Consider the following 12,604-nt stretch of genomic DNA (forward strand, 5'->3'; position numbering starts at 1 on the left):
AACCATGTAACTGATAGCATTTCTCTCTGCGTTGACTACTGTGTTGCTTAGAGTCAAGTTTTCACCCACCTCTAACAAATAGACAGGATTTTCATGGAGGCATTTGAATTCTAAGCTTATTCTTGGCCTTGTTGAACTTTCTTTCCTACAGTTATACCTTTTTTCATTTATTTTTATCTTGCTACATCTTCTACATCTTTGTAATCCACTTTAAATGCTTTCTGGATCAAAACAGACTTGAAAATGCTTAGATGGGTTTATATCGTATAATCCATGCTCTAATTCATGAAATTGCAAGATAAATAATTACCACACCGTCTGATATAAAGAACTTTATTTTGAAATAAAGAATTGTACATTCTTTGAAATTACATACAGAATAATCTTAGCCTTAATTTCTAAAATCAAACTCACTTTTAAAAACCTTCTAGTAAAATGATTACACAAGTAAATTTTAGACTTACAGCCTGACGAGGAAATAAATACTTGATGAGATTCATCATATTACTTGTTTTTATTTCTCTTACCATTTGAAATGTATGTCTCTCCCATTTTGTGCTCAATATCGAAAACGCAATTCCTGAGTAAAGCTTTACTCTATTTCTATATTTCAAAATTTTCTAGAAAAGAAGAATTTTTAAGTGATATAAATTTAAAATAATAGTTTGTGACCCAGCATTAAAATGTGTAGAAGCAAATCAGAATTGTTTTGAATTGAAGGCATATTTCCAAGTCAACACAGACAAGACAAAGACAGTTTATAGAAATCACTTTTAGAAATATTTTTAGTTCAGTGAAGTATATTAAATAGCCTACTTAATCGTAAGTTTTAAGAAATGCGAACAAAAAATTTGTAGAAAGAATTTATAATACTAAAATAGAGCTATAATAATCAAACTATCAATAATCTTACTTTATGAAAGTGGGACAAAGTGACTGAAGACAATAAAAAAACATGGAATTTATTTAACCAAGTGTTCCTGAAGCATTCTGGGTATGAAGAATGACAGTCATGAGGCCATGGTGTTGTCTTGAGAACAGCAGCTGGATGCTTTTCCACATGATTCCTAACAGGCAGAGATGCCCCTTAGGAAATAGTGGGTTGGACTAATTTTGACAATAATAGGCTTTCCATGAGGGACAGTGCCCATAATATGATCTAATCAGACTGAACTCTTCCCAAAAGCCCGGAATCAGAAGCACAACCAAGTTTGATCCAATTCTCCTCATTTCTACACAGAGAGAGCATTTGTAATACTTCTATTTAAAGAAACAAAATCAATTGGTGAACTCCGTAGAAAATGCATATAATGAATTTCTGGCTTGAACCCTTTTTGTGTTCATTTGATGGTTTAAAGAAATCTATACAGATCTGCGTCTCTACTTCTCAACTTCATCAGTCCTCCTGGATGGAACATGAGGTCAACTATGTATACCTCGGGAGGAGGCAGACCCCCAATCGCTCCCTTACGAGATTCATTCATCAGCTTAACTTCATTCCAAGCTCTGCCATACTCCCCGCGAACCAGAGAGCAGCCGATGCCAATTTTATCAGCCAGAGCCTGTGGGAGAAAACACGAGATCAACCAAGAGTGAAGAGGGAGGGGGGTGGAGGAAAATCCTCAGTTGTAAGACCCACCTTGGCTGAAGGTGAAATATACAACTCTTGCGAAGACATGCTTAGAAAGGAGGCTGAAAAAATGCGAAATGTTGTGATAGGAGCCAATAAGATGTGATAAGTTCCCTTGTTCCTCAAGATTCTGTGCACTCAAAATCTCTGTGTAGGCCCTGCTGGGAAGTGACATTTTCCAGGCAGTTACGCTGCATTGTATCAGCACAAGATTGATGATGTCATTGCAGAAAAGCTATTCCGCGGGCTTTCAGCGCTGGTACATCTATCAATCTTCCCCTGTTTCTGGGCTGCTCTTTGGGTGTGATATGCGGTGGGATTGCATAGAGGGATAAGATTGGTGGGGACGTGTCTCTAGCCGGTTTATTCTGTGTGATGGAGATGGGTGATGGGGCGCAAGAGGAGCAGGACCGTGAGTGTCTGTCCTGGTGCTGCCTCCTGCCACCTCCTCAGGGGTTGCTTAGCTTCCTTAGAAGCTGTCTCTTCAATTTGTCCTGATTTTGAGGTTACTAAAAAAGTGCCTTTAAAATAATCTAGAAACTTCTTAGCCATATCATAGTGGATAAGAGAGCTGCCTCAGACTGCCCGGGTTTGAATTTTGGCTCAGCCACATACTAGTTGTTGTCACCTCAAGCAAATGATTCAGCCTCTCTGTGTTTCCCTCTTTTCCTCTGTGAAACCAGGCTAAGAACAGTATACCTACCTTCCTTGTAGGGTGGTTTTAAAGATGAAGAGAATTAATACGTGTCAAGTGCTGACAGCCGTGAATGCTGGCCCAGGGCAAGTACACAACTAATGTTCCTACTACAAGAAGGCAAGGACTGTGTTGTTTTAACAACCCATGTATTTATTTATGAATGTAATTTATCAATTACTTACTATGTAATGACGGTACCAGGTAGTCTTGAGTGGACCAAGATGATTAAGACCTGACTGTCATTTTTAGGGCCTCCTGTTCTATCTAGCCTGAGACTGCCTGGTAAGCAGTCAATTCTAACACAGCAGTATCTGAGCGTATGGCACGCATAGTCTAGTGGGGCAGAGAGACAAAGCTAAACATCTAATTATATGATGTTTTCCAAAGTAATAATTACCGATCTCTTATTCTACATCAAGGCACTTTAAATCATCAAAACAACCTGTGGAATAGATGCTATTGTATTCCACATTTTATAGAGAGTAAAACTGAGGTCAGATACTTTTCCCAAAGTCCCAGTAAGTGATGACCTAATGGGAAAGCCAGGGACTCTCAGAGTCTGAGTTCTTAACCTCAGGGTGATACTGCCTCCAACTAAGTTGAATGAGTTTCCATCTGAAAGTCTCTATTTCCTTTGTGAAGCGGGAAACAAGGTCATCTGCTTGGAGGAAGAGGGGGAGATGAAAAGGCTGAGGAAGAAGGGCAGATGTGGGGCACAGCTGCTGAGGAGGAAAAGCCTGAGACTGGAGCTGGAAAAGGGTGACCAGGCAACACGCATGCGCACCCTCATTGGACACCCTGAATCAGCTGGGGCATTCCCCACTGTCATGTTCTGCAGCCTGAGTATCATCATGGAAAGGGGCAGGCCAACTGGATTGGTGCAGGGTGGCTGGTAAGGCAAAGGGGTGGAAGGATGCGGCAAGAAAATGAGGGAAATGAGTGAGCCAGTTCTAAGGTCTGTGGACGAATTATCTAGGCTGCTAAACAAGAGCCAAAAACCTGGAAGAAAATGGTGGAGATGAAGAGTATATGTAGGGGGAGTGAACAATTTAGGAGGTGGAAGGATAAGAGGTTCTATCAGTGAGTATTGGTGTTCAGGATTTCAGTGGTGGGCAAGAACTCGTAATTAATTGCATGACTCAGCTGAGGGGTGAGAGTAAGGAATTCATTTTGGCATAATGCTGTGTCCTGGATGTTTGTGTCTTCCCCAAATTCGTATGTTGAAGCCCTAATCCTTAATGTGATGGTAATTCCCAGTGTGGGGTGGGTCCTTAAGGAGTTATTAGGTTTAGATGAGGTCATGAGGGTGGAGCCCTCACTGTGGGATTAATGCCCTTGTAAGAGGAGGAAGGGACCAGAGCGCCCTCTCCCTCCACATGTGAGGCTACAGTAAGAAAGTGGCCACTGTGAACTAGGAAGTGGGCCCTCACCAGACGCTGGCTCTGATGGCACCTCGATCATGGACTTCTCAGCCTCCAGCAGTGTGAGAAGCGTTTATTGTTTAAGCCATTCAGTGTACGGTGTTTTGTTACGGCAGCCCCAGCAGATGAATACAGCATCTATGAGACACTCAAGTGCAGCCGGCTACAGGGTAAACAGATACATAGATCTGGGATCAGGAGAGGTTGGTGGGACAGAGGAAAGGATCTGGAAACCTTAGGCATTTTGGTGGTATTTAACGCCACGTGAGAGGATGACGTCACCATATGAAGTACATAAAGGGAGAAAAGAGAAGAGTCCGGGTCAGAACCTTGAGGCATCCCAACATTTAAGAGAGAGGGGTGGAGGAAAAGAGGTGTCCAAAGGAGACTGAGATGAAGTGGAAAGAGAGGACAAAGTTACTGAATAGAGTGGTGTCAAAGAAAGAGAAGGACCAATGACAAATTCTTTGACATATCAAGTAAGACAGACAATAGATCACTATGCTCCTTACTGAGGGAGTAAAGGCCAGACTGCAGGGAGCTGAGAAGAAAAATGAGGTGTGCCAGAGAGGGACAAGGAACTGAGATCACTCAGAATTTTGACCAGGAATGAGAATTATCTACAGATAGAAGTGGTGTGGTAAGTTTTTTTTTTTTTAAAAAAGATTGGCACCTGAGCTAACATCTGTTGCCAATCTTTTCTTTCTTCTTCTTTTTCTTCTCCCCAAAGCCCCCCAGTACATAGTTGTATATTCTAGTTGTGGTTCCTTCTGGTTGTTGCTACGTGGAACGCCACCTTAGCATGGCCTGATGAGCAGTGCTAGGTCCGTGCCCAGGATCCGAACTGGCGGAACCCTGGGCCCCTGAAGCAAACTGCGTGAACTTAACCACTCTGCCACAGGGCTGGCCCTACAGTATGGTAAGTCTTGATTCAGATAGGAAAGGGTTCACATTCCAGCTGTATCTCTGGTTGGCCTTGGGTAAATTCCTTCTCTAAGTAACAGTTTTCTTGTCTTTAAAATAAGGGTAGTCATTTCAACTTTTGGCATTTTTGAGACCCTTCACAATTATGTTCAAGTGCCTCATTCATAGCTCAAAATGATGGTGGTCATGGTACTAGGAGCTATAGGAGTATTTGTAGATATTACGAGAAAGATTTATATTTTCTCTTTCAATATTGTAGACTTAAGTTTAGATTTTAAAGGAGAAACAGCTAATAGAGAGAAGGAGATTTGAGACAGGAAAGAAGAATTGATAGAGCAAGAAATCCAGAGAAATAGGAAAGACTGGCACTTGGATTATAAATAGAGTTAGCTTGAGACTGGAGGCAAGATATAAGTAGATGCAATGAGATTTATAGGTATCTGGGAGAGGGTAGGAGTTTTATACACTCAAACCATTCTTCCAATTCCTATTCTATTCCAGACATTGGGTATAATGGAACAACAAGAACAAAGAGATAATCTTCTCTCAAACCTGAGCCTTCTCTGATGTCCGCCATCTTGGTGAATAATGCCATCATTACCAATTGCCCTGACCACAGTCTGAAAATAATTTTACTCTTCTCGTGCAATCATACACCACACGCAGGCGGTCACCAGCTCCTTTCAGTTTCATCTCCTAAATCTCCCTCTAAATTCACCCCCTCTTTCACACGCTCACGACCATGGTTTTAGCATAGGTCACCCATACTTCTTGCTCCATTGACCTTCCAATTGGTCTTCCCATTTCCAGCCTGGCCCCTGCTCTAATTGATTCCTCATTCTGCTGCCTGAACAGTCTCTCAAAACCATGTTACCACTTTCCCCTTAACAATATTCAGTGGCTACCCACAGATTTTAGGATCAAGTGCAAACTCACACAGTGCTTTGTGATCTGGTCTTTTAGCCCCAATCAACCCCTTCTCCTTTCTTCAGACAAGCTACTCTACATTCCTCAAATGGACCATTGACTCTACACCTGTAATTTTGTATAAAATGTTTGCTTGGTTTAGAATACTCTCATCTTCCTTCTTTACCTGCTGAAATCCTATGTAGTCTCTCATACTCAGGCCACGTGCCAATTCCTCCCCAGAAACTTTCCTTGACATCACCTTGGAACCCACAAGTCTGCATGCAGGGACTGTCACCTTGGTAACTATAGATTCCCAGATCCTAGAAGAGGCCCTGGCCTATAGTAGGTGTATGATAAATGCTGAATGAATACGCTTCCAATAGTCTGGTGAATATGTATGTATGTATGTGTGTGTGTATGTATCTATATACACATACATATGTATCTCAAATATAAGTAAATCTAAATGATAGGATTACTAGTGTCTGGTTAAATGTTAGCAACTGGCTCACTCCATTATGATACAGACAAAACATTTTTACCTAATGGCAAATGAGGCAAAATATCTGAAATACCTTGAAAAGCAAGGCTCGATGGTAGAAGGTTCCTTTTTTGATCTGTCCAATTGGTACAACATTAGATTTAAGTTGATATTTTAGTTCACTTATGTGAAGCTCCCAGCCGAAATCGTGGAGTTTCTCTTTCGGAATTTTACCACCCATTTTTTCTGCCACATACCTGTGTCAATTGCATTGAGATCAAATCAGTCGAGTTTAAGATCTCATTTGGGATGCTTTGAGAGTAACTATATGTATAATTATATGTGTAAAAACTATAATCCTTCTGATTTTTATTGTTTGCTTTACTTTTAAAAATATACTTACTATACGTAGGTTAATGTTACACTTATTGTATTCAAACTATCATATATAAACTGAAATTCTAACAATTTCATTCAACACGAAGAAAGAAATGAATGCTAATTCTCCCAATATCTGTAACAAGATACAAATCAATATCACAGTAAATTTGTATCAGTATGTATGCAGTTTTAACATTTTCTTACTCTTTAAAAGTAGTTTTAAATGTTTCAATCTGAAATCCAAGACATTATACTAACATATGATCCTTCTTTTAAGGAATTTAAACTCAGAGAAGACAAACATAGAGGAATTTTCCCATTAGATTCACAAATATCTTCAAGCTTTATAATTATTTTTTCTTAAAATTTTTTTTTTAATTTAGAGAAAGACAGGGTATTTGGCTAACACTGAAGTTAGAGGAGAGAGGAAGAGGTAAAAGGAGCACTAAGTAACAGTTAGGTGGAGAGGCGGGATGCATGTGGTCTACTTTGCCTGTGGGTTTCTCCTAATACTATAGACGTCACTGAAGAAGTCAGTAAACACATCTGCAAAAATCCTCTGTCAACTAAGGCTACTACAATCTTGGAGTATAGGCAGAATTGCAAATTTTAAGGAAACAATTTCCCCTTGCTGTATGTGGAACAAATCGAAGAAGACAATGGTGAAAAACAACAGAGGAGGTTGGGGAGAAAGCCACTGAACTGACCCAGGGTTCCACTAGCCAGGTGTACTGTAAGGAATGCTAGGAACCCAAGGCATCGGCACAAATCTCTGTATCTCTAGCTTGGGGTGGGCTCGGGTTAAACCAACAGTTATTTGGAAATGATGAAAAGTATTTCTGATAGGAACAAAGCATGAGGAAATTTGGCAAATGTTGAAATGAGCTGCATCAGAATTCTGCTGGAGTCATCACTTCTCAAGGACACCAGGAAAACTTCAGTAGCCAAAAATGTTCTCTTCCAGTTTGGCTGACAAGAAGTCAGTGATCTGGCGGCTGTGCTTCTTGCAGTTGTCACATCCAGGTTTGATGACTGCAACTCACTTCTGTTTGGAGTAGATACAGGCACCTATGGAGACCGCAGCTGTTGCACACCCCAGGAGTTCACCTACTGGTTGGTGTCAGTCATGAAGCCTCTCCTCTATTTCTACTGATCTCTAATCCCTTACAGTCACCAAATCAAGTTCTCAGCTTTCTCTTAGTGGAATCACATTAAACGCTCTAATTGAAAAGGCAACTTCCCTGCTTTATATGGCGCGCAGAGCCGGCCCAAACAGCCGTCAATTAGAATATTCACACTTCCGCTTTAGGGCAATGTAATACACAAAAATCAGTCAGACAACATAAAAACAGGGGACGGTTATTCATATGAGAAAATAATTTGTGAGTTTACACTAATTCACACTAAGATTCCTTTAAATTGTGAACACCCCATATACCTAAGGAATAATTTAATTTTCAAACTTTTGACTCATTACTAACTTCTTCAGGATCACGCTGATGGATGAATGGTTTAGCTGGAGAAAACGACATAGGCATTTTTCTTTAAGCAATTTCCAGCTCCTAGCTCTGATTCTTGGTGGAAATATGACCTAAAATAGTAATTGAGAATTTTTTCAATTCATTGTGTTTCTCCTTCAGAGTCAGAGGTAGGGTGCTGTCAAATTCAATTTTATTATGGTGTAGTTATCTGAAAATTGGCTAAAACATGCAGACCACTAAAACCAAAAACTTTTTTTCAGAAAATGGAAATGCATGTGTATATATAGACAACTTACTTTGCAAGAACCTCAATCTGTTCCTTAATATTGGTTATGGGAAGAATTGATTTGGTCACTTCATACACATAAACACAGAAGTCAGAATCAGCTGGAGGGTACCACTCTTTATCATAGTTCCCTTCTCCAGGCAATTTGGGTACTGCCAACACTTCTTCTTCCTCCTTCACTTTTTCCTCTTCTTTTTTTCCTCTGCCTTTCCTTTGAGAGTAAACAATAGCAATCAAAATCACAAAATGAATAAATACTAACTGTGCTCTGAGTTAATCTGAAGCGTATGACAGAAATAGAATATTTTCTACCTCAACAACCACATCACATATAGTTCTCAAATTCTCAATGACGACAATAAAGTTTCATAGTCTCTAATTATGCAGAAGAAATTAATTTTAAAGATAACATTACATGATTGATATATATTATGAAAGTCATGCATCCGTCTTCTGCACAATTGCTTAGCAAGATGTCTGGCATATGGTAGGTATGTAATAAATATTTACTGAATTGTAAAAAAATAGGTTGCCTCCTCAGGAAGTCTAAGCCAGTCTTATCTCATCTCTTGCTTCAGTTGGGACCTTCTACAAGAAGAATGTGGATCACTATTTTTAAGAAAAATTATCCAAACCATGGAAAAACACAAACAAAATAAGGATGACACAGAATTTCTATGTCATGCAAGGGCAAATACTTAACCAAAGTTTATCTAGGGAAACGCAATTAGTTCTGTACTTAAGAAAAATGAAATATACTTAGTAAGCAGTAAAGATAGTATTAATTAAAAGTTTCAGACTTAGAGAAGTTACTAGTTAACATGTAAATTTTTATTTAGTAGAGATACAAATTATTTCTATCCAATGGAAAAGATACTCCCAAAGGTTATGGTCTATTGTCCTGTAGGATGTTAACCAGTCTTTTATGCACTCAGCAATCTTTTTCTAACACTTATTAATTAAACTGGATATAAATGCCTAACTCCTCAAATGTTCTTTGAACCAGTATTAATGTCCTACTGGTTCCATTATTAATTAATGAGTTGCACAAAAACAATGACACGGGTTCTCCCTCCAGGTAACATGGAGTCAGCACACTTCACCCTGTCTCTCCTGTTGAACGCAGTCATAAAACCCGGACAGGATGCATGCAACAGCTGTTTAAAGACTCTGAAAAGCAAATAGTAGCAGGAACGTCAGAGAAGACCCAGATGTGAATTACTGTTGAATAGATGGTGAGTTTATCTTTTTATTTTCCTCCAGTATTCTCCAAGCTGAGCTAAACATAGCCCAAAATCTAGAAGTGGGCATCGGTACAGAAAGAGAGAGAGCTCAAGGAGAAACGCTCTTGAGAAACAGGGAAGACAGAGAATGGAAGAAAGCTCTGTTTTTGTCTTCTGGTTTTTCTTATTTTTCTTTATTCTCTTGTGCCCCAGTTCCTAAGGAATACTCAGACAGTGCTGGCAGTGGTGACATCGGGGTCTCTTAAGAACCCAAAACCACTTTATACTTCTTAGTCTTCCTGGTGTTTTGGCTGTAGATACAAGTGCAGTCATGGCAAGAGTGTATCAGGGCAGGGTAAATCAAGTTTTCTGGCTTAAGGACCAAAAAGGAGACCTCAAAGAACCAGAAAAAACAAGGGAGGTCATGGAGAGTGAGGAGCTCAGGAGAGCAAGCTCATGAAATTGTTTATGAATTCCTAGGCTTCCCCCTGAACTGCACATGCATGGTTCTAACCCTAAACAGCACACCTAAACAGATTTTTGAGGATGGAACTATTGGTTAGCCAACCACCCAAGTCCCCAACTGGACGCTAGCTGGCACATATGCAGGACTGCTCCAAATAGCACTGCAAAGCCTTTGAAAACTGGACTGACAGTGGAATGATGACCCACAGAACAATGGCTAGAATTTGAAGACTGAAACCAGCTGGATCAATTGCCTGCTAAAACACACACACAAAAGGAACATTCTTCTTAGAATGTATCTAAGACCCAAAAATAAGACTTGCTGGACTCATAACATAATATAATATAATTACTCAGCATATGAAGAACGAGGAAAGCTTCAATTCATATGAGAAAAGACAATCAATAGACATCAATGCCAAGATCACACAAATGTAAAATACTTCAATAAGTAAGGTCAAACACTGTTGAAATAAGTAGTTAGAAAGTCTTAGAAAGAAATAGAATATATAAAAATGGAATTTTGGAACCGAAAATTACAATAACCAAAACTTAAAAAAAACCCCACAACTCCATGAATGGGTTTAATAGGAGAATGGAGATAACAGAGGAAAGAATCCATGAACTTGAAGATAGATTTTAAAAATTATCCAATAAGAACAATACAAAGAATGAAAGATTGAAAAAGCATTTGACAGAGTCTTTGGGACTTGTGATGCAATAAAAAAAAAAAAATCTAATATTGGTGTCATCAAAGACTTAGAAGAAGAGGAGAAAGGACGCAGTAGAAAAAATATTGAATAAATTAGGGCTGACATGGCTTCCTCAATTTGGTTAAAGACATAAATCTACATAGTCAAGAATTTCAGTGAATGTCAATAAGGTAAACCCAAAGAAATCCACTCCCAGACACATCAAATTCAAATTACTGAAAACTAAAGACAAAGCAGATGACATGATTGTCTATGTAGAAAATCCCAAGGAACCTACCAAGAATACTCCTAGACCTAACAAGTGAGTTCATCAAGGTCTCAAGATATAAGATCCACACTCAAAAATCAATTATGTTTCTATATAGTAACAATGAACATGTGGAAACCAAAAAAACTTTTGGAGCACTTACAATTGCTCCAAGAAAATTAAATCCGTAGGTATAAACTTTACAAAACTTGCACAGGGTCTGTGAGCTAAATATTAAAAAATGCTATTGAAAGCAATCAAAGAAGCCCTAAATAATGAGACATACTGGGTTCATAGATTTAAAGATACAACATATTAAAGATATCAATTCTCCCTAAGATGATCTCTAGGTTTCATGTAACTCCTATCAAAATTCAAGCAAATTTCTTTGTAGACGTAAAAAATCTTATTCTAAAACTTATATGGAAAAGCAAAGGCCCTGGAATAGCTAAATCAATCTTGACAAAGAAGAATAAAGTGGGAAGAAAAACTCTACTCGATATCAAGTTTTACCATATAGTGACAGCAATCCAGACAGAGTACTGGTAGAGGGATAGACAGATTAATGTAACAGAACAGAGAACCCAGAAATAGACTCACACAAATATGCTTAACTGATTTTTGACAAAGGTACAAAAGCAATTCAATAGTAGCAGTACAGCCTTTTCAACAAATGGTGCTGGAGTAATTAGACATGAAGGATCCTTATGGTGATGGGACTGTTCATTATCTTAGTTGTAGTCATAGATACATGAACCTACATGTGTGATAAAATTGTATAGAACTAAATTCATACACACACATCCATAGAAGTAAAACTGGGGAGAACCTGAATAAAATCATTGGATTGTAGGAGTACTACTCAGCCATAGAAAAAGACAAAATCGTGCCACTTACGACAACATGGATGGACCTTGAAGATATGAGGCTAAGTGAAATAAGCCAGACAGAGAAAGACAAACATGTGTGATTTCACTTATGTGTGGAAGATAAACAAACACATGGATAAGCAGAACGGATTAGTGGTTATCAGAGGGGAAGGGGGTGGGAAGAGAGAGAACAGGGTAAAGGGGCATGTGTGTGTGGTGATGGAAAAAAATTAGGCAATCAGTGGTGAACAGGACGCAATCTATTCAGAAACTGATAATAATGTACACCTGAAATTTACATAATGTTATAAGCCAATAAGACCTCAATAAAATAATTTTTAAAAATCATTGGATTGTATCAATCAACATCCTGGTTACGATATTGAAAATGTTTTCATTGGGGGAAACTGGGTAAAGGGTTCATGGGAGGGTTCATATTTCTTACAACACCATGTGAATTATCTCATAAAAATTTCAGTTAAAAAATATATTGGACATGTCTGTGCCATCTATTATTGGACTCCATTCTGTTCATTCATGCCTCTGTCTATCCCTTTACCACCACCATACTATCTTGGTTACTGTAGCTTTATAGTAAGTCATAAAATCAGGTAGAGTAATTCTCTCAACTTTATTCTTCTTTTTCAAAATTATTTTGGCTATTATAATTTATTTACTTTTCCATAAAAGTTTTAGAATCAGCATGTCTATAGCTACAAAAAATCCTGCTGGAATTTTGATAGAATTCTATCAAATCTATAGATCAATTTGGGCAAAACTGACATTTTTACTATGTTGAGTTTTCCAATACACAAACACAGTATATCTCCTCACTTATTTAGTGATTCTTTGATTTCCTTTATGTTTTATAGTTCTC

General features: G+C 38.5%; 1 protein-coding gene across 8 annotated transcripts in view; it reads right to left on the reverse strand.

Annotated features, from left to right (window-relative positions):
• Positions 1-319: 319 nt before the first annotated feature.
• The window catches only part of ARMC3 (armadillo repeat containing 3), a 92,548-nt gene continuing 80,263 nt past the window's right edge, over positions 320-12,604 (reverse strand). For 6 of the 8 annotated variants that reach the window (XM_070601878.1, XM_070601877.1, XM_008510575.2 and 3 more), the window contains 3 exons: positions 8,221-8,421; positions 6,157-6,319; positions 320-1,562 (listed from right to left, as the gene is read on the reverse strand). In XM_070601878.1, coding sequence (XP_070457979.1) covers positions 1,353-1,562; positions 6,157-6,319; positions 8,221-8,421 — 574 coding nt within the window. In that variant the 3' untranslated portion in view covers positions 320-1,352. The remainder of the gene's footprint in view (positions 1,563-6,156; positions 6,320-8,220; positions 8,422-12,604) is intronic. The other 2 variants (XM_070601884.1, XM_070601883.1) reach the window with 1 other exon arrangement.

This window comes from Equus przewalskii, chromosome 30 (assembly GCF_037783145.1).
Source record: "Equus przewalskii isolate Varuska chromosome 30, EquPr2, whole genome shotgun sequence".
NCBI lineage: Eukaryota > Metazoa > Chordata > Mammalia > Perissodactyla > Equidae > Equus > Equus przewalskii.